The sequence below is a fragment of the Oxyura jamaicensis genome, chromosome 13, assembly GCF_011077185.1.
Source record: "Oxyura jamaicensis isolate SHBP4307 breed ruddy duck chromosome 13, BPBGC_Ojam_1.0, whole genome shotgun sequence".
NCBI lineage: Eukaryota > Metazoa > Chordata > Aves > Anseriformes > Anatidae > Oxyura > Oxyura jamaicensis.
In genome coordinates, this window is record NC_048905.1 from 19,010,466 (window position 1) to 19,032,027 (window position 21,562).

General features: G+C 47.4%; 1 protein-coding gene across 4 annotated transcripts in view; it reads right to left on the bottom strand.

Annotated features, from left to right (window-relative positions):
- Positions 1-21,562, bottom strand: part of PPP2R2B (protein phosphatase 2 regulatory subunit Bbeta) — a 93,774-nt gene that overhangs the window by 53,031 nt on the left and 19,181 nt on the right. Inside the window, exon 1 of one of the 4 annotated variants that reach the window (XM_035339025.1) lies at positions 7,223-7,413. The exons of 2 other annotated variants lie outside the window; for them this stretch is intronic. In XM_035339025.1, coding sequence (XP_035194916.1) covers positions 7,223-7,292 — 70 coding nt within the window. In that variant the 5' untranslated portion in view covers positions 7,293-7,413. Of the gene's footprint in view, positions 1-6,250; positions 6,957-7,222; positions 7,414-21,562 lie in introns of those variants that run through there. One more of the 4 variants, XM_035339026.1, reaches the window with a different exon arrangement.

Consider the following 21,562-nt stretch of genomic DNA (forward strand, 5'->3'; position numbering starts at 1 on the left):
AGCATGCCGGCAGAGGTGGGTGCGTGGCCCCGGGCTCGCCAAGATGTTCCGTGGAGCAGCCGCTGCCCGACCCAGCACACAGGACTCCCGCCAGGTGCCCACGGTGGCATCGACCAGTGGCCACGCCGCACCCCACCGCTCTGACCCATTGGCAAACACACGCTGGCTGGGGCCAGGCACAGCATGCTCAAGCAGCCGCGGGTTTGCTCCTGCCTTGGTTCCCCTGTGGCAGGGCAGGGATGCCAGCAGCTCCCTGACACATGGGGAGGGCCAGAAGCAGCTCAGGTACAGCCGCGCAGCAGCGCCCATGCACGCAGGAGGACACCGGGAGGCACAGCAGGGCTCTGCAGGGGCACCCAGAGAAGCTGGCTGATGCTGGGGCGCCTGATCGCCAGCTCCAGGCCCTTGCAGCACCCCTGGCCCAGCACTGCCCTACACGCCCTGCAGTACCCAGCCCCATGCCCGCCCCAGCCGCAGCTGGATTTTTGTGCCTGTTCAGCACATTTGCATGAGGGCTTCCAGCTCCCCGTTGCAGCCACACAGCCGAGATGGGGAGGAGCGGGGAGGAAGCAGCTGCTATTTTTAACCTGCCTGATCAGCATCCTGCCACGCCAACAGAAACCTCAGCTCCGCTGCGCATGCTGCTCCACGGGTCTCACCTCCACGTGAGATGGCACACACCTCTCACGGAGGCTGCAGGAGTCGCCTGCCCACACCTGCCAGTTTCCAGCAACTCAAGCAGCTGGAACCTAGGTTTGCAAAGGATCTCTCCCACAAACGCCCCTGGGAGGGGAATGCATCTGCTTCAACCCCTAGCTTTTAGGCTAGGAGGTGGCTGACGATTACCTGGTCTGCTACAACACTCAGCATCAAGCCCTGCCACCTGCTGACCTTCCCAGCCCTGGATCTCCCTAGCTCTTTGGGGAGGAGGCATTAAAGCCTTTACGGGGTCTGCCAAGCCTCCTGTTCACACAAGTGACCACAAGAACACAAGGACCTGAGCGAGGCCATACTGGGACAGATCAAAGACATTTACTCCACCACCCTGTCTCCAACAAACAGGACATGCATGCAAACAGGGCAAGCACACAGTGCGCTTCCACTGCTGTTCTCCCACCCTCTGATAATGCTCAGCCCAGGGCCTTCCTGAGCCAGAGGCGGTCTCTCTGTGTGTTTAGCAAATGTTAACAGCTTTTATGACCTTGCCCAGCCTCTTCTTGCAGCCACTGTCCACTGGGATTGGGTAACCATGGGAAAAAGTTTCCTAGGTACACTACCCTTTACTTCACTGCTGTTCTGGGGACATTCAGAAGTTTCCGCAGTGGAGCTCCCTGTGCCTCTGGGGAAGACCGCAGCCCTGACACAGCCCCAAGCACCCAGCTGCAGGACAGAGCCAGGGGGTACGAAATGCTTTGCATCACCTGACGGCCTCCTGGCGGCTGACGGCACAAGCACATCGAGGTCCCTCAGACCTGAAAAGACCACCTGAAGAGCCCAACAAGCCCTGATGGGACATCAGAGACCTGCAGAGACAAGGGATCACCACAGAAGCCATCCAAGAAGTGAGCATACCAAAGGGAAGGTGCAGAACGGGGGCAGGCACAGAGAGCTGGGATGAAGGAAAGCCACTGTGCCACCACCCCTCACCACCACTTCATGAGCCCTACAGCCCCAAGCAGAAACCCAAGGGTCAGGCTGTCCCATGCCAGCACACCAAGAAGCACCGCCAAGCACCTCAGAGAGCCCTGGACACCTGGTGCTGGGCCCTCAAGCAGCCAGACCTTGAGAGCCACAGGGGCTGGGGAACTGCTGGGCTTGAAGGTCACGGCTCCACATCGCTGTCGGTGTGGCACGGACATTCCCAGTGTCAGAGGGAGCAGCTCCTGGCCCCGTGTCTACACAAGGAGCCAGGAGATGCCAAGCCACCTCCCCTGCAGATGGGTGCCAGCCTGGCAGATGCCACCACCAGTGGCTGGAGCTCCCACAGCCCATCTGCACTGGGTCGGAGTTGCATCATTACCTGCTCCCAGTCCTCCCAGTAATCCTGGGATAACAGAGTCTCCAAGCACATCTATTCTCTCACTAATCCATGGACTAAAGTATCCCAAGCAGGCTTTGACGCAGTACACTACGAATGGCTGAGTTACATTCATCCCCTTGCAGTGATCCCTGGATTAGACAGAAGGAGACACGTCCACGGGTCCTTCAGACCAACAGGACCACAGGTGCAGGGAGAGGAAGGGGAAGTCTAAATAAAATATATCTGTATAAATAAAAAGCTTAAAGAACAGAGATATGTTTCATAATCAAAGTACTTATGTGATAAAACAGCCACTTCAAGGAGGTTCCTGGATTAATCAAATCCCAATCCAGATGATCCTCAAATGGCAATTAACATCATTTGCTGCAACTAAAATACCTGGCAGCTCTCAGCTTGAACCAAGCATGTGGTGGAAAAATGGCTTACTTCATGCTTTCAAGGGGACTAGACATAGATGGAAAAAAAAGTCACTGTCACCACCACAGAAAGCTCTTAGCAAATTGACACTGAAAGTGAAAAAGCTTTTAGGTATCCAGCACAGCCAGCCCCAGCAGGCAGGCTAATCTGCTTCAGAAGTTCTGTCAGTGCAAAGAAAACGCATCAGCTCACCCCTGGCAGCCCCCAGCTGCCCCTGTGCCACTGGAGGGGCGGGGGGGGAGATGCCCTCAGAGACTGGAAGTGTCAAGTTTTAATGCACGGATTGCTTCTCTCTCCAAAACAGAACAAAAGAGCCTGATGTGCAATACTGAGGAGGCTGCTTACACATCTGATGGCTCCCAGGTCCCCAAAGGCCACATCAGGTGCTGCTGGGGGCTGTTATGTACAGGTCTTGCAGGCTGCCCCTCAAGGGCAGAGAGGTTCCCTCCTCGAGGCAGGCACACTCACAGCACGTGTGACAGCAGGCCAGGGATGAAGGCAGTATGGGGATGACAGAGTGGCAAAGGGGTTACAGCTGGGAGTAACGAGATTAAACCAGGAAAAGGAAATGAAGGCTTAATGATAGATTTCTTAATGGCAAATCTATTCAGTTTCGTAAGCACAGTTCAGAAAAATTAAGGACAACGCCAGGGCAAGGCGCACGGGCGACAGGTACCACAGCCCTCTGGCCTGGCAGCACCCCGCGGGGTCTGCCCCATGGACACGCATCCCATGGGCACCGGCTGGAGACGGCAACACCCTGCGGGGGCCAGGACAGCCCCGGGATGCCCCAGTCCTCCCAAGTCCTCCAAAAGAACAACCACGTGGCCACAGGCTGCACCTGGGACCAGCCACAGGCAAGGCCACATCTTGTCCTCAGAGCTCTGCTGGACAGCGAACGTGCCAGGGAGGTATCAGCACCCATGTCTCCTGACTTGGGGTCATTTTTGCGACAATGCTTACAACTGGAGTGCATGCCACAGAATGCATGCTGCAGACCACTTCTCCCACAGCTTGCCTAGTGCCTGCAGCATGGGGGGAGAAATCTCCCCTGGAGCAGGTTAACAGACATCTGGGACGTGAGGGCACCTGTCAGGCCTCATAAAGGTCTCCTGCACATTGTACCAAACCGGTGGGAAGGAGCATCTCTCCAAGTAAAAGGCTAAACAAACACAGCTGTGGTAGGGCCAAGCTCTACAGGCTGTCCACAAGTGGAGGACATCCTGCAGCACCAGAAAGGGTTCAGACAGACCTGGGCAGGAGGAACCCATCTCTGCCAGCAAGACATCCGAGGGGAGATGCGCACTGCAGCCGCACCACCAGCCGAGCCGCAGGCAGCGGAGGGGACAGCACCAGCCCTGTGGTACCTGCAGCCCTCCTGCCCTTCAGCACGCCTGGAAGTGGAAGCTGCTCAAGCTGTTTGTATTCAAATAGCCTTGAGTTGCCCTACTTCCAACAGGGAGCTCAGCAAAATTGTGAATGAAGATGGATTTATGCAGCAGATCAAACCCAGCACATTTTAAAAATGTTCCCCCCTGTGAGACTGCCTGCTCTGGGGAGAGGCTGTGGGGTCCTGGGCCACCAAACGGGCTCGAAGGCATTGCCCTGGGGCGAACTGTGCGGCACGACCCCCTAGGGATGTATGTGCACTGCATCTCAGCAACTTAATATTCCCTGGCAACTAAAGTTGAATTTGTACAATGGATGTATTTCCTTCATTAGCTGTACTTCTGAGTGTCACACAAGAACAAGGCATTCAACTGTGTGCTTTTGAAATACCATCCTCACCCCACATTTGCATAAAAATACCAGACCTATTTAAGTGACAACACTTCACTAAACCAAATTACATAACCCCATTTACTTCCTCGGTGACACATCAGACACCTTCGTTTCCAAAGCAAGTCTTTATCTTCTGAACAGGCTTTGGAAGGATTTTTAACAAAACACGGGTTACCAACCAGATCATTTTAGGAATAAGCCACTTTCACATTTAGAAAAAAATTGAACAAAATTTTCTTCCTTAGTTATTTTTCCTCTACACCATACTAACAAGCTCTACTGCTCCAAAGTGCATGGAGCCTGTCTCTAGCATAACAACTGCATGGAGAATGAGAAGTCCTGAGGAGCATGAGGTGAAATGAAACTCCTGGCCAATATTCAGCCATTAAATATTCTCATGTACCTCCTCCAGTTAAGCAATAGAACAGGGATTGCTCTGACTCAGTAGGCTGCCTACAAACATTTCAGGCTATTTCATTTCTATGGAGAGGATTGCTGTCATTTTCTAGCATGATGCACTAGGCTCTTCTCAAAGCACCAGTGCACGACTTGGGGAAATTTGCCATGGATTACTAGACAGACCAGATCTGAAAGGGCAGGCAGGAAAATCCCCAGCCCTCCTAGTGCCACAGGCTGAACTCACTGCAGGCTCAACTCAACCCTTCACCCTTCCCAACCAGGAAAACCTTAGGTCAGCTACATTCCCATTTGTTATTTGCTGCCCACTGCAGCTGACTGTTATAACACAGCAACGCAAGTTCATCCTGCCCTGGGGCATGGAGCAAGGCTGCGCGCCAGCTGACTTGGCAGTGCGGACGCTCACTGTCCTGGCTGTGCCGCCACACTGGAAGCCCCGGCTCGCGCCATCCCACCCAGCACAAACAGCCCCCGCCTGCACTGTCTGGGCTTGGCCAGGCCAGCACTGCTGCCACGCGCCCACGCGGGGCCCTGCCCCGTAGCTCGAGGCACACAGGGCTGGAGCAGGGCCTGGGTGCCAGAAACCAACCGGCACTGGGGCTTCACCTCCGCTGCCTCTGGTCCTTGTCACCTCTCAGCGCTTGCACTTCTGCTACACACAAGCAACACCAACTTGTGCATGGTCTTCTTGTGTGGTTCACCAGGTATCCAAAGCTTTCCATTACTGCGTTAAGCTGAGGATCTTTCTGCCAGATAAGCCCCCTGTAGTGATATTCTGGAGTCATAAAATGCCCAAGGTCAGGTCATGTGTTAGCTTTCTCTAGAGCCTTTGGAGAATGAAACAATAAGAGGAAGACTATTCGGCTACTAATTGAGCCTATCCAGCCTCTCTAGTGTGGAGGCTGCTTTCTGAGTTTCATGTAAGGCATGCTACTGGGAGAAAAAATAATGCTGGAGGGATGGGGGGGCATTGGTTTTCTTTTACAGCAACTACATTTTCCTCCTGAGGGAAGGAAGCAAAGGGGGCTGTGACAGAACCACTATGAAGCCAGCAGCACTCCAGCTGTCGGAAGGACAGCGAAGTCAGACACTGCCCTGTCCCTCCAGCCCCGCCAGCGTGGTGCAGCCTGCCTCTTTGTGGCAGTCTGCAGCACCATGTGCAGCTCGCAGCTCACTTTTCAATTCCTGAGCCGAATATGGCCACACCATATACTCCACTCCTCGAGCCATTACAGGACATTCATGTTCCAATGCACCAGCGGCCAGGCCCTATGTGCTTAGCTGGGGGTATGACACTCTCCATGTCTAACAGTTCTGGCATCTCCTCACCTCTGTAATACACAACTCAAAACACACATTTCTTCATGCAAAGGCTTGTAGGAAAAACAGCCCTAAGACAACAATTTAATTTCTGCAATGACAATTACACTAGTATTTATCTTATTTCCTAACCTTTCAACAGCGACAGTCACAGGCTACCTGCAGAAGTCACTAATACAGTCATAATGAAGCATATTTTGAATTGCAACACCGTGCCCGCCTCGCAGCCCTCGAGCCCTCCCATTTCGCATAGCAGCCGTCACAAGCACTCACCCTCACAGGGCAGCAGCAACATGAGTGCTTTGTTGCAGTCAGTGACCCCTCTGCTCTGTACCGGCCTTGCAAGAGCTCTTCCCTGCTCTCATTTCTCAGCATGGAAAACAGAGGCAGCAGGACAAGGCAGGAGGAGCCCTGGGCTCACCTGGCCCCCAGCGCCAGCCATGCCCCTGCCATGACGGCGCCCCGAGGAAAAAGACACAAACCAGCAATAAGCAAACACGCTTGGGGATCGCTGAAAAGGGGCAGGAGCAGGCTGCAGGGAGAGGCTGGCTCACACTCACAGACTCAGCTCTGAGCTGTTCCTGTCAGGGGCCCCAGCCCCGCTGTCCCCACTTCAGCTCCCTGGTGGAGGAGCACCTGCTGCCCTTCCCGAGAAGCACGGAGACTTCAGGTGTCTTGGGAGTGCAGCAAGGAGAAGGACCGGGACCGATCAGCAATGCAGCACGGCCATGGCATTCGCTGCAACTCTCTGACTCGTATACAACTGCAGGAGCAACGAGCCAGATTTTGACTTCAGGTCTTGTAGCATCCATCCACCGAGGGGCAGAACTGGCTGAAACCGGGGGTCTCTCACGTATCCAAGATGTCAGACCTCACCCGCAAAGCCGGATCCGGAGAGGATCGCGATCCCTGCGGGAGGGCACGCCGCGAAGGTGGTGGAAATCTACCGGGTCCGGCGTTGCTGAGTCACCGGAACGGGTTAACCGAAGGCACGGCCCGGCACGGCCCGCAGCCCCCCGGGGGATCGACCCCGCGCCCCCCTCCCGCTCCTCCGGCAGGAGCCGCCGTGCGCTCTACCCGGCGGGGTGGGAGCCGTGCCCGGCCCCGAGCCCGATCCCCTCCGGGGGCCGCGGGGGAGGCCCGGGGATGATGCCGGCGACGCGAGCGGCGGGGGAGGGGGCAGGGGAAAGCAGGGATGCTGCCGGGGAGCGGCCCCCACCTGCTGCTGCCGCCCCCGGCACTCACCTTCCGTCGCATAGCTGTGGTCTCGCAGGAAACTGCTGTTGATCTTGCGGGTCTCAACGTCCTCCTCCATTGACGGCGGGCTGGCGGGCGCGGGGCGTCAGCAGCCGCAGCCGCGGATCCATCATCCCCCCCCCCCCCCCCCCCGCGCCCTGCTCCGCGGCGGCCGGCCGCGAAATGCGGCGGCGTGGGGGGGGGCGCAGGGGCGGCGGAGCCCGCTGGCTCCTCCCATACGGCACGGCACGGCTCGGCACGGCTCGGCGCCGCCGCGCTGCAGGGCGAGCCCCTCCCGCCCCGTCGGGCCCGGCGCGGCCCCGGCCCCGTTCCCTGCCCCGAGGATGCTCCTGCCGCGGCGGAGCTGCTGCCTGAAGGGGCGCTGGGGCCGGGAAGCCAGGAGGACGGAATCACAGAAGCATCTAGGTTGGAGGAGCCCTCCAAGATCATCTAGGACGGCCCCGCGCGTCCCGAACACAAACGCCCCGGCAGTCCCACAGCCCGCGAACAGCATCAGCAGTGCCCGGCCCCGGGGCTCGGCACTCGCAGGGAGCTGCGCGCCCGTCCGTGTCTCTTGCCGCAGCCACAGACGGCGGCGGGGACGCTCGGCCGCCAGGGATGTGAAGGTCAGCGCGTGTCGGGGCTCCGGCGACACCTGGAGAAGAGCACGAGCATAGGAGCCATCAGGGAAGCGAGGGTCCTGATTTTCAGCGCACACCTTCGAAAGGACAGGCTGTATTCTGGACAAGACAGCTGGTTCACGCAAAGGGAAACAATTGCTTTTCGGGAGGGTTTTGTGTCTGGGTGTAGGCCTGAAGGAAATAAGACTTGCCACTGACCAAGCCACTGGCAGACAGAGGGGAAAAAAAAGTCACGGGGGTGATTTCCCCTGACTCCACTTTGGTTAGCTGCCACAACCGAACTTGGAGGTAAAACCCAAGTACCATGTTGGTACACAAGACCCAAGATCTTGCCAGCAAGGCAATGATGCGTGCCCTGGGAACCAGTGGGGGGAACAGACGCGCCTCCGAGCTCTCACACTAGAGCCACCACCAACCCTCAGCATCCCCTCTGCCCCCAGCTCTCTCCCAGCCAGACTGATAGTATCATAATTAAAATCTCATTGGCAAGGTGCATGGCTTTATAGCCTGCATTATTCTGCTGAGATGGCCCTGCTTCCTGGGGAGCTGCTTATATTCAGGGGAAGTGCAGGAGACAGCATTTCCGAGCAAAAACGCTCAAGGACTCCAATGCATACATCGCGTGTGCAGGGCTATGCACACCACTGCAGCACACCTTTCGAAGGAGCATGTGGATCCTCACATGAGTGCTCCTGCAAGATGGGAGAAGCTCTTTCTGCCCCATGTCACGACTTTGTTAGGAAAGGTGAATTCCCAGGTCCTCAGCTTCCTGGCTCCCCAGGACCATTTCTGACACGCTGTCATGTGAAGGCTGATACCAGGTGTTGTAAAACTGTGCCTTGGAGAGCCCTGGCACTTACTGATACACATAATATATAACTTCATGGATTTGTCAGTCAACCACATCACAGGCCTTTCATTAATACTGATGTGACAAGCCATCAGCACCCCTCAGCCAGGCATGAGCCTGAAGTCCCCACACCCCAAGTCTTTACTGAATTCTTTTGGAATATGAGTTCCTTGGTATAATCACCAGGCACGTTCTCAAATTAGGCAAACGCAGTGTATGTGTGGCTGATGCTGTTCTCAGGTGTATGGGGTGAGACACACAGGTCAGTGTGAATTCACCCATGACAAGGCCCAAGACCTAGCCATGGTTTCACAGTAAAGTCCAGCAATGTATTTACTCTCTCACAAGCCAGGAAGAGTCACAGCAGTAATATCACACATTAAAAAAATAAAATCCGCGTTGCTGATAGCTCCTTGTGCTGTTGCGCACATTGCAGCAAAGGAAGGGCACGTGACCCGAACACGGCACACCGCGACTCAGAAACGTTGCTGATCCTGGGCAGGACAACTGACACTTCTGCGCCTGTATTCCCCTACACATACATCTCCTGTCTGTAAAGGGAAGATAATGGTACTAGCCTCCCGCAGTAAAAGAGAGAAGGAAAACAAAGATTAAATACATACCTACACACACACACAGAGGGATCTGATTATCTCTGCCTATGATGTGCATTTGCCTGCAGGTGTGGACTTGTGTGGTTATTCACACTCTATGTAAGATGCAGGAGCAATCTCGCTTAAACAATCTCAACTCCAGAAAAGAAAAATAGTCTTTTAATAACCAAATGTTAGTGTTTTACATCCTCCCTTCAAGGATAATAAGTCTCAGTCAAAAGGCCATACCCAGCTGAATAATAAGCTCCTGCAATGCTTATGAATATTATTATGAAACAAACACAAACCAGCAACCTCCTTCCCTTTCTTTTCAGCAGGCTGTCTTCAATTTATTTCTATTTTAACATGTGCCAACTCTGTTCTCCTTTATTAGAAAGATTATTCTCACCATTGTGCATAAATTATAATTAAGAATTTGTAAGTCCTGCAAAGTTTTTCAATACACCATATCATTTAAAAACATCCACAAGCCACCTGTTTGTTATGCAACGTGCATAGGAGCTGCATCATGAAATCCATTTATTCTCAGCTTTTTAAAATCCAGGAATGAGCCTTTACAATAACTAAAAGCATTAGCTGTCCTAAGCAGGAATCCATTTGCAGATTAAATTCACCAAAGGTCAGCTTGTAGCTGTCACTGTTTTCCAAACCCCCAGGTGTCAAAATATGTAACATGGTAGACATCTCTTGAAGAGCCAGGACACTTTCCACTCCACTGACTTTTGCATCAGTTAGAATAGGTTTAAAAGCCCCTGTGCACAGGTTGCTGTGGGACCTAAGCAGTGTATTAATAATAATTGAATCAAACCTCTGATTTTATTCTCAGCATGAAACTTGCATGAAGAACTTCCTTCACTTCACCTCATGTATTTTTACCTTCACATCCATCATCACTAAATCCATTTTCCTAATTACTGGTCCAGGTTAGAATGCTAGCTTCATTTTTTTTTTTAAACTGTTTTAGTTATGTTATTAGTTAACATAACTAATATAACTATTTACTTAGTTAACATAACTAATACAACTAAGTATAGCTATGTTATTAGTTAACAAAATTCCTTTTAAACTTGGGAGATTTCTGTTAACTTTGCTCTATTATTTCCATTCAATCTATCTTGATAGCCATAGCACAAGTCCTCATTTCAGGCACCAGCAGGGAAACAGCAGTTGATGAGGAACAAAGGCCTTTCACTGGGAGCCCATCACCATCAGCGGTTAGACAGTCACAGTGGTCACCCTGCAACCAGGGGCATTGGATGACCCCCAGAGAACCAGCCTCCTCCGCCAGCCGTTGTCAGCTTCGCCACTCACTCAGCACTTCTGACCACAGCTCTGAAGCCTGTCTGAAGACACCGCAATTGTCCCTGCTGCGCCGAGAGCTGTGCTGCCTGAAGCTCCCAAAGTCTTGAAGCAACATCAGGCCCAGCACGTTGGTGGATAAGCCCAGGACCAGAGACACAGAGACCAGCTCAAAGACCTTTCCTTCCAGAGGACCAGACACTCAAGCACTTCACAGAAAAGGGTAAGTACTATTCCCAGCCTACAGAGGAGTGCTCACACTGGTTGATGCTGCTTGTTTACAGCCTATGGACCTCGGGGAAGACCTAGAAAGGGCACCAGATGCACTGCCTGACAAAACCCATTCCTACCCAGTACGTCAAAGCACATGCAGTGCAGGCAAACACGCTCCAGGTGAACACCTCATGCTGGGCCTTCCCTTTTCATCCGCAGACCCGATGCTGGATGATGACACAGTTACCGGACAACATGCTAATCCTTTTACTGCTAATGGGATTGTGAAGCTTCTTGCGGATCCCTCATTTTGTGCACTGAAACCATGCCTTCATGTTTCTCGTGCAGTGCACCAAAAAACACATCTATGAACCTTAATTTAGAATGACTTCAAGAAGAGCAATAATTTACTAGATTAAACCAAGATAATGAAATCTCGGAAGTCAAGTCACACATAAAGTGTAAATTACAAGTCTCCCTCCACAAACGACACAGGGTCAGGACCTCAGGGCAGAAAAGGAAAGAATCAGTTCATTGAATGCAAAGTAGGTAGAGACTTCTGCCTCCCAAAGGTCATAAGATAAATTGATCTGCTTTGCTTTCACCCTTGCTACGTGTTATTACTGGTACTCATTGTACTTGATTAACAGCACACCAGTAATGAGTACCGTCACATCCAGCCGCGGCTCGGGGATTATCTGCTCCTGAAGTGTTTTCTCACATATCTTGAATTAGACTGACCAGTAACTGTGACATTTTAGCAGGCCCTTATTAGTTTTTACCCTTTCCCTACCAAGTATTTTATGCAGGGTCTGAAGAGAGCCTCCTTTTGGCCAGTTTACTACTTTTACCCTGTCTTCAAGCAGCCCCATCCAGTGCCTATTACCAGTGAGTCTCACTTGTTTTTCTTTTCTTGACCAAAACTTTGCTCAGCTACCTGATGCATTATTGGATGGTATAAATGCTTCCCCACAAGCTGCTTTGTTACCGTTGCTCCAGTTATGTACATGCGATAGCACTCTGCACATCTTTAACACTTGCTGCTACTCTTCACTCTTGGGGGCTGTTACTTAATTGAGATCCCCTCTCTTCGATGTCACACAGTGCAGGCACTATACTCTCCACCTTGCACGACACTTACATACAGCGGTTATCCTAAGCACAACCTTGGGGATCACCTTTGTGTTACCACCATTACAGTTGTGCCTAATGTAATTACTTTTAGAATTACTTTGTACATACAAAAATAACTACAACTGAGCTAGTGAGACACTTTTTTCAAAGCAAATGTATTATCTGGGTCTCTCTTAAACAGGGGGCCTTGATTATCCACTGATTATTCCACAGCAATGTGACTTATTTTTCTGCAACTCAGATCCCTGGTACTGTCCTGAGAACAGCCCAATGCCACTAGGTGCCACAGTGATGCCATAAGCAGCACGGCAGCCTCATGTGGGTTTGAGTGGATTTCACAGAAGTTTCAGATGGCAGCAGCCTGCTCCATGGCTGTGGCGCAGCCCAGCACTGGATGCTCATGGTCAGCCTGCTTGGCCACGTGTGCTCATTAGCTCCTACCAGCCTGGATTTCCACAGATAGAGATAAGTCCCACCACCAAGAGAACTTTTCAGTGCAATTGCCCATCTAGGTAGATGGGACCATTGTCACTTAGTTCCCTGTACGAAATATTTCTCTTGTCAGTGATTCTGACCAAAAGCAGTAGGGAGGTAATGGGGCTGGCTCTTGGCTATGTCAGTGAAAGTCTGCAGAAGTGCTCCTGAAGCAAAGTCAGTGTATGATGGCCATCAGGTGTCCCACCCTCTGCAGTCATATTTTAACTGTGGAATCTTTGCCACAGTACTAAAAAGAGCTGAAAAATAAGGAGAAGGAAAAAGACTTTCATGAGGGAAGCTGAGCTCCTATCACTGCACAAAGCACTGCACAGCTACCAGGAGACTTTTAAGTATGCATCAATGCCTAGAGAAGAGTGGGTTTGGCTTTTGCTTCTGCTTCCTGTGTTAGCACAGCACCCAAGCCAGAAGTTCAGTGACTCTTGTATTGCACCTACATAACCAGAGGCAGCTTGAGGTCACCACTGCTGCTTGCCTCCACTTCTCCCCACGCCAAGGGAACAGCCCCAGCACTGCACTCTTCACCAGGGCTCATCCGATGCAGTACCAAGGGAAACTGCTCCTTGCAGAAACATGGCTCTCCATTCCTAGCCTTCCAAAAAAGCTGTTTAGACCTCTGTACAGCTGTCTCATCTGAGACAATGCTGGTTGTAAGTCTTCAACACAGGAGGCTGATGTCAAACATATTTTCTAAAGCCAAAATACCTTTGGCAATACCATGACAAACGTAATAATTATTTCTTCTTTTAAACTGTGGATAATCTAGCCATAACAGACTTTTTGTCTATATTAGTATTAAAGTATATTATTGCAGAACACATATAGAAGACCCAAAAAGAAATGAGAATATTTCATGAGAATCAAAGACTCCAACGTCCTTTAAAGGATACAGTGTAAACTCTATCACATGTTGCTCACATCAGAGATATAATTAGCTTAAATACTTACACAGTAAATAGGATTTTCAATTTCTCAAGATTAAGGCCACATGCTATAACATCAGTGCACTAGAACTAGTTACGCATAGTTTTAGCTAAGGAATAAGTTTGTACTTGAGAACAGTTACTCTGAGCAGCGCTACAAATTAGGCATTCTGTTGTGGTTAGCGCGATTTTTCATTGTTGGTTTTGTTGTTGTTTTTAAAAAGCTTTACTAACAAAACTTGCTGCACATAATACTGGAGCAACAAAAACTGATTTGTCTGGAAATAACATTACAGGATGCAGATACTGAAGGTCTCTGGGGACTTGGAACACTATAGATAAAGCATGCAAACAATGTACACAGCACCTTGTAATGCATAAATACTGGCTCCTTGCCCCAGAGTGCTTACAGTCTACTGCAGTGAAACATGACACAAGGGATCAAAAGGATGCAAGATGACACTGGAACATTGTTCATAAGATAACCATTATAGGAGGTCTAAGGTTGAATAATTAAATCTAGTGAGCACAAAATGTAAAAATAAAGACAATATTTTGTTTCTTGGATTTTCCCATTAGTTTACTTCCAGTTTGTGGAGAAAAATCACTATTTTAATTCCACTGCATTGTACTCCCTGCATATTCCACTGTATATGACTCCCAATATGTTTTAGGTTTGGTCATCACACAGGAGAATTTGCACATGCATTTGAGTGGAACAAATAATGTAAAGTTATATTGGAAGATAATCAGATGGTCTTCAAATAGCTGCACACTTCAGCTGTGTGCACCCTTCGTCATCCACTACTCACAAAATGTAACAAATACAGGCTGAGTTTTTCCACATTAACTTTAGGGACTGGATGCTGCAGGTGTGTATTTGTGTGTCAACTGGCTTCCAAAAAACATTTCTCATTCACCATTCATCATTCTCCTGCTTAAAAAAAAATAAAAAATTGGTCATAAAGCCAACGGCAAAAAAGAATTCCATAGCGTGAAGATGACAATCACACATTTTAATAATAAAGAAAACAGGAAAGCTACCAAATAGCCAATAGTCTGTAAACTGGTTAGCCATCAGCTGTGTGATTAGAAGCAGCAAGGAAAGGAGAAACTGGGATTCATCTGAGTGCAAAAAAAAAAAAAAGCTAAGTTTGTCATGTAATGTATTTATATAGAGCACTCAGATGCTTCCCTGTGTATCCTGGGATGAGAAATCATTTGTTAGAATGACTACTTAGCATTTAAATATGCGAGACTTTATATAGCCCCAAAGGTGGATTTTATTTGAAAGGATGTATGCTAATAGGAGACTCCAACACATCTAGGTCATTTTGAATCATATATCCTAAACTGCAATTACTCCACTGCCTTCATTTAATTTGAACATGGAATACATCAAAAAGTAATGAAATTGTGGTATAAATTAAACTTGGCTACCCACATCTTCTAACAAGCACAGCAAGTTTTACAACATTACAAACCCTAGCGCTAGGACTATGACTTTATAAAAATCATTCTGCTTGTCCTTAAATGTCATCTAGCAGCACAAGTGAGTAGTACACTTGGACAGAGCTTAGCCATCCTTATAAAATTGAAAGCACACAGGCTAATCAGTCAGATAGGATTAATTCCTCAAAGAAAATTATACTGCATGTCTGGCAGAGTTTTGACCTGTATAAGGATTAATTTAAGTTCTGCAGCCATCAGAAGGATGGTTCTCCGGCCACTCTGGTGGAAAACACAACATTGGGTAAGGTAAAAATAAACCAACTGCTGGTTGCAATACTGAAAGCCAGACAATCTAGACAGCCTGCTGTAGCTGTCTGCAAGTTGTTATCTACTTGCTGATTATTTCAAAATTCAAAGGACATTACAAATTCTTAGCAATACTCTACAAAGTTAAAACAAATGTACACCATGCTCCTGCCTGCTGATAGCCTTTTTTTTTTCCCACAGCTGTCTCAATGAAAAGATAAAAAATCTATTGGCAATGTATCACAATAAAGTTTGAAATTCAGTTCAGTGCTGGAAAGCTAGCCCAGCCCCACTCATGCTTCATTTAACATAGAATGTATTTTAAGCACAAAACTATTTTGGTATGGGAAAAATCACAAGTCGTCATAACATACTCTGATTCATCCGCCTCTTTGGTATTGTAAGGCCATGCTGTTCTACGAGAATGGCTGAGTTGTCACAGAAGATGACAGCTGTGGCATTTAGTGTGCATGTGAACTTCCTGCCAAAATATGGATGAGTAAAGAAACCAGTTATGGAATACACTTGAAAGGAAAGCAGCTCCACGCCTTTAACACTGCATATTGGCAGGGGTGAAGCCACACACTGCTCACATCACACCTACATTTGCGTATCATTGTTACCTCCTATAAAATTAAGCCCTTCAGAAAAGAACCTTTCAGTCTGAATTTTGGTCATGTTTGAAGTGTCTGAGCATTAGTGGCAGGTCAAGAAACATTATGCTTTTCCTGTTCAACATTACTTACATGCATATGCTCCTAAATTCAGATGGTAGTACTCCTTCTCCGTGACTCAGAGCCACAAACAGGGAACAAGAAGTGACAGTCAGCAAATTCAGCCATCCATGGCTCCTATGGGCACATGTGGGCACAGATACAGCCCTATCATTTGTTCCCACATTTTCACTTCATTCATTCTCTCTGAATGCATGAAATTCAACATTTGAGTTCAGTGACTATCTACCCCTGATTGATCTGCTTTTGGTGCTATACCTCTTCCTCAACAGGACTCCTAAGTGCTTCCAATAAAGAAAACAGTTTGGAGAAAATGTGACATTTAGACTGATTTGTGTTCCCACATATTGTACATCGTTTAGAACTTTGTTAGCCGTGAGCATTGGTAGCAGAAGGGACTATTCTTTCAAAGAGGAAAGTGAATCCCTCTTTTTCAGAGTCCTAGCATGAGATGTGCAAGTGACTAGAGTCTCACCTGTGAAACTCAACCTTGCAGTGTTCCACACTGATCTGACACCCTCTCACGATGTCACAGGACAAGATTGCTTATGTTTATGTTCTTGTCTTCAGTTGTATCACAATAGTTCTACAAAATGCCTGCATTCCTGTGGCATGAGTTTCCTTTCCTGTATGGTACTCAGTGTTTGTACTGTTACACCTGGATTTCTACTTTTGGAAATCTCCAGAAGGAAAGACAGGATGTGAATATTAAGTAAGGATATAAATGCCATGGAAGAACATCACAGACAGGATAAATATACAGAATGTTTTAGGACATTGGCCAGGTCTATTCTCTCCTTACACTGAGAGACCAACTTTTAATGAGAGAAAATAAAAATTGCGCTACTAGAGAATAATTACAAACAATACCTTGAGACCACAAAAAAAAAAAAAAAAAAAAAAAAAGACTATGGGGAGCCTTAGAAGTCTTGTACAACTTCTCAAAATGCTAACATTGTAAAACTAATATTTGTGTGTCACTAGTATTTACATATAATCTACCTCATGTCATTTGGCAAAACAAACTTGGAAAATTGTTAATTAATAAAAGATATCACGTTATTGCATCTTATTAATGTTCGTATAGTAATTACAAAAAACACAAATCCATCTGTTAAGTAGTCAGCAAGCAAGACAAATGACTATGTTATGTTAAACAGATTATAAAATGCCTCAGGGAAGGAAATCTAATAACCCCGACCAAATCATGGATCAAGCAACAGCCTACTCTACCACATGGGTTACACACGAACATAAATATGTGCATGTGCTCATACACAGACCTGCCATTCTCAAAGCCATTTCCTGCATTACATATAATAAAAATATAAGCAATGAGGTCAGATGGCATTATGTATAAAAAAAAGTCTACATTGAAACTTGATAATGTGATCATTAAGATTTTATTGTCCTTCAAAGTATTTCCTAAAACAGACAGCTATCCCCACCAAGATGAGACTGAAACAATATGCAAAGTAACATTAAATCCAATTTCCCCTGTCCGTATGGGAATACAGTTACTTTAATCCAATTTAACCAACAAAATTGATTTTATTCTTGTCATGTTTTTGAGTGATTTCTGAACATTTAAAGGAAGCAACATTCTTGCACGAAGAGTAATTGATTCATTAGCATGAGCATCAACAAACAATTAGTATGTTTTCTGGACATTCAGCATAGTACTGAGGCATTAAAGACACTGAGCACACTGTTCTTCATTCTATACATGTTTGAAATTGTATGCCAGTTTGTACAGTCTTGCCACAATTATTCACCTAAACCGAGCCATTGCACTAATTAAAGAAAAAAAAGGCATTTGAGTAGCACATTTCACGTGGTTATCATGAGTTCCCATATATTAGCAACCCGTTCAACCTCCTGTAACAATACACACTGCTGCAGAAGGATGTCCTGAGATAAGAGATTACACACCCAGCTCCTCCGCAGCTAGCCAATATTAGCTCCTACAGGTCTTGGTCTCCCATGTGCTTGCTTGAAACACTTCCCATGCTTCATCTCTCTTAGCCCTTCCACTTCTTATTCTCACACCTGACCACAGTCACTTATAACTAACTAAAAAGTCTATTTTATGTCTATCCACACCCCACAATAGATCTGCTAACAGACTATAGCAAAGAGGTTACAACGTTTAATTATCCTGACACCCAAATTTACAAGAACAAAACAACAAGGGTATAACAGCAGTGTTTCCTTCACTCCTGCCCTCAAAAAATGAATCAGAAAAATATGGCCACAACCTTCTATCAAAAATGTTCTCCATGGTCTTCTCAGTCATATACACATGAAATATCATCAGTGTGAATTTGGTTGCTTTTAAGTTTAGACAACCCAGAGTGTGATGTTAAGCACGGAGAACCTGACTGTCCATGGGGACTCTCTGGACAGGAACCCAGCTGTCTTATTTCAGCAAAAGACATGTCAGCCCATTGTTATTAAGTTGTTTCTGTTTTCCTAACTGGATTATTTGATTTTTTTTTTCCTTCAATTATTCTATCACTTAAGACTTCTGATTAACAGTTTGGACAGCAAGAAGCCTAAGCTGCTATTGAGTTAAGCAGTCAATTAGCTTGTTTCAATGGAATAACATCTAACTATGTGGCAGCAAGTCAAAATATGCACCTTGATGATTTCTCTTCATGGGTTAGTGCAGTGGTTTTGTTGCCATCTGCTTGTGTGTTGCTTAATCTTTCATATCAGCTGAGGAACATTGAATTTAAAGGCAAAAACACAGCAAAAATAAAAGGGAGCCTTCTGATCAGTCCCTGCTTTTGAAAACAAGAATGGCCACTGTTTTGTTCTGAAGTTTCCTCTTCAGGCATGTTACTTAGAAACCAGGTTAAAGAAAAACAATTCCAGTTTGTGCAACTGTATTGACACCCCCCATCAAACAAGTACATCTTTCGAACCAACATGTTCCATTACCAAAAAGCCCCGTCCTAGCAGGGTGCAGGCTGCACCCTCTGGCTTGTACACTTGCAGGCTGCTGCAGTTGCAGGATCCTTTCCAGTGGCAGGGCTTCCAAGGCCAAGTCCCTGTAAAACTGCTCCCAAGCCTCTGCAACAACTACCAGGGAGAAACAGACACGAACAGCCCTGGCTTTAAAGACAAGCTCTGCAGCCCCCCGGGGGTCTGACCTGAGAACTCAGGGAGATGCCTGCCACCCCTGACACAGCAAACAAGGAGAAATGAGAAAACTACAAAACCAGCTTTGGAGTGCACCAGCCCTCACCAAACCACACTGCAACACCGAGCTCTTGGCACACCTTTGATACTCAGCACATGGCAAGCTTCCAGCCTCTGGCTGGCAAGATGAGCTGACACTATTTATTTAGGTGAAAATACCACTTGTCTTTAAGGTGCAGAATTGATTCAAGGTATTGCTAGAATGGGAGCTTACACAGAGGGAATTTCCAGTATGCTTTATATAAAGCATAAGGGAGCAAACACAGCTTAGAGATTTTCCTGTGGAAAAATAAAAGTTACTTAGAATGAAGAAGAGGGAATGAAGCCAGAACTGAGCACGTGAGTACCCAGGGGCCACTCAGGGCTTACCTCTGACTTGCTCAGTGTCACAGCTTCCAGCTTGCTACAATCACATGCCTTTTTCTGTGAAAAAGGAAAAAAAAAAATCCCCTGTGTCATAGTAAAAAAAAAAAAAAAAAAAAAGACTACAAAGACGAGAAATCAAGAGATGCTGGTCCTGTTCCTGATTCTGCCATGGATTTATTTTGTGATAATCTTGATCAAGTTGATTGATCTTTCAGACAATAGAGAGTTTGTGCCTAAGACACAAATAAGCAACAGAAGAATGCTTGGTCCATGTTTGTGACAGGATCCAAGATTTGCTGCCCCAGGATGGCCAAGTCCCTCCACGCTCACTACACATCACAGGTGATTGGGGGGGCATGCATTTACAGTGCCATGTAAGTACCAAAGTACCACATACTATTTTACATCAGTTTACAGAAAAAAGAAAACGTGTTTTACAAAAAATGCACTGCTTGTTCCATAAGATTCAGCTACACACATTTCTTCTCGCTCTGGCTTAATGCCCCAGCTCACACCTGCTCCCAGCAGACCTGGTGTGAGTTATGGCAGCAGCCACTTCCCAAAGTCTCCCCGTGGGCAGGCACAGGCCTGGGCCAGAAGCTGGGGGTGTGGTGCTCACCACATGCCTCAGCCATCCTCAGCACACCCAGACCTCCTCCAGGGTCGATGCACGTCACATTGCACACTGCTGGCCATTAATCAGTGCTCAATGACAGCCCAAAGTCATTTCAGTTTTCATAGCTCCCAATAAAAAGAAACTGCAGTTCAAACCTCACGGTGTAAACATTGCTCAGACAGTGACTGGTTTAATAAGATCACGGTATTTACTGATTTCTACTTACAGACAAAAAAAAAAAAAAAAAAAAAAAAAGAGATGTTACAGTAGCTAAATCACTGTGACAGTCCACAAAACAGGTATCCAGGTAACCAAGGTAATGGGATCCCCAAGCAGAAGAAAGAAGAAAACAGACTGATTTTATTAACTGTTAGAACTCAGGAGAAAATTTGCAGCTAGACAGATGAAGAAGAAAAGTATTAAAAAAAAAAAAAAAGGAAAATAAAAACAAGAAATTGCTCAGAAACTCAAGACCATCTCCTAACACTTATAAAGATGACATCCTGATTAACAGTAATTACCTCATCCATTACATCTCTGACTGGAAGCATGCAAAGCCCAGCATTGCTTTGCTCCAGCAGCTGCCCAGCTGAGCACCAGCTCTTTACTGCACTTGCTCTTAGAAAGCTTTCATCCTTGCGTGCATGAGAAACACATGCCAATATATTCAGAGAGAGAGATTTCCTACTCACTGAGATGATCAGCTCATGCCCAGCACATGGGGAGATGTGACATCTCCATCTTGTGGCTCTTTTATAGTAACTTCCGGGAGATGGGTTTTGTGGGATTCACTGAGTTTCTAATGTAGAGACACTCACCACACAAAATACATCCACCACATTATCTGCACCAGACAGTGATGCTTCGCTGGGGCTGGCCTGAGTCATATCTACTGTATTTCTTTTTCAGCTACCTGAATGACTCCTCCAGGCTGCGCTCCAAGCCAGCTGTTTAATTTGAATATCACTACACTCAGCAGACTAATCATTGCAACCCTGTCCAGAACATGCTTAATTTCATCTCCAAAGCGTATGCCAGAGACGCACATCACTCTGGGTTAAGGGACGAGATGCCCTCAGAACACAAAAAGGGAGCAGCTTGGCTCTGTGCAAGGTGACAGCTCTCAGACCAGGGCAGCAGGCAGCCAGCTGCAATATCAGCAGTGCTGCTGTGAACGTGGAGCACCTGCTCCAAAGCAGCAGGAAGCCACATTTGGCACAGTGAATGCTGTAAAACAAATGCACGTGATGGCAGACTACTCCCCTACCATTCTTGACCATTCCTGTGACTTTCTCACCATTTCCACCAATTTCTAGGGAAAAAAAAAAACAGAGGCAATTAGATGTACCCTTTACTAAATATTTTTAAATAAACATTTTAAACAGCCAAATATGTTGCTCTGAAAAACTAGGATATAATCACTGTGGGTTTATGCTGACTCCTGCCTCTCTGTATGCAGTACTTTTGGGGACTGCAGCTGCCAGAAAACACCTCTCCCTGTG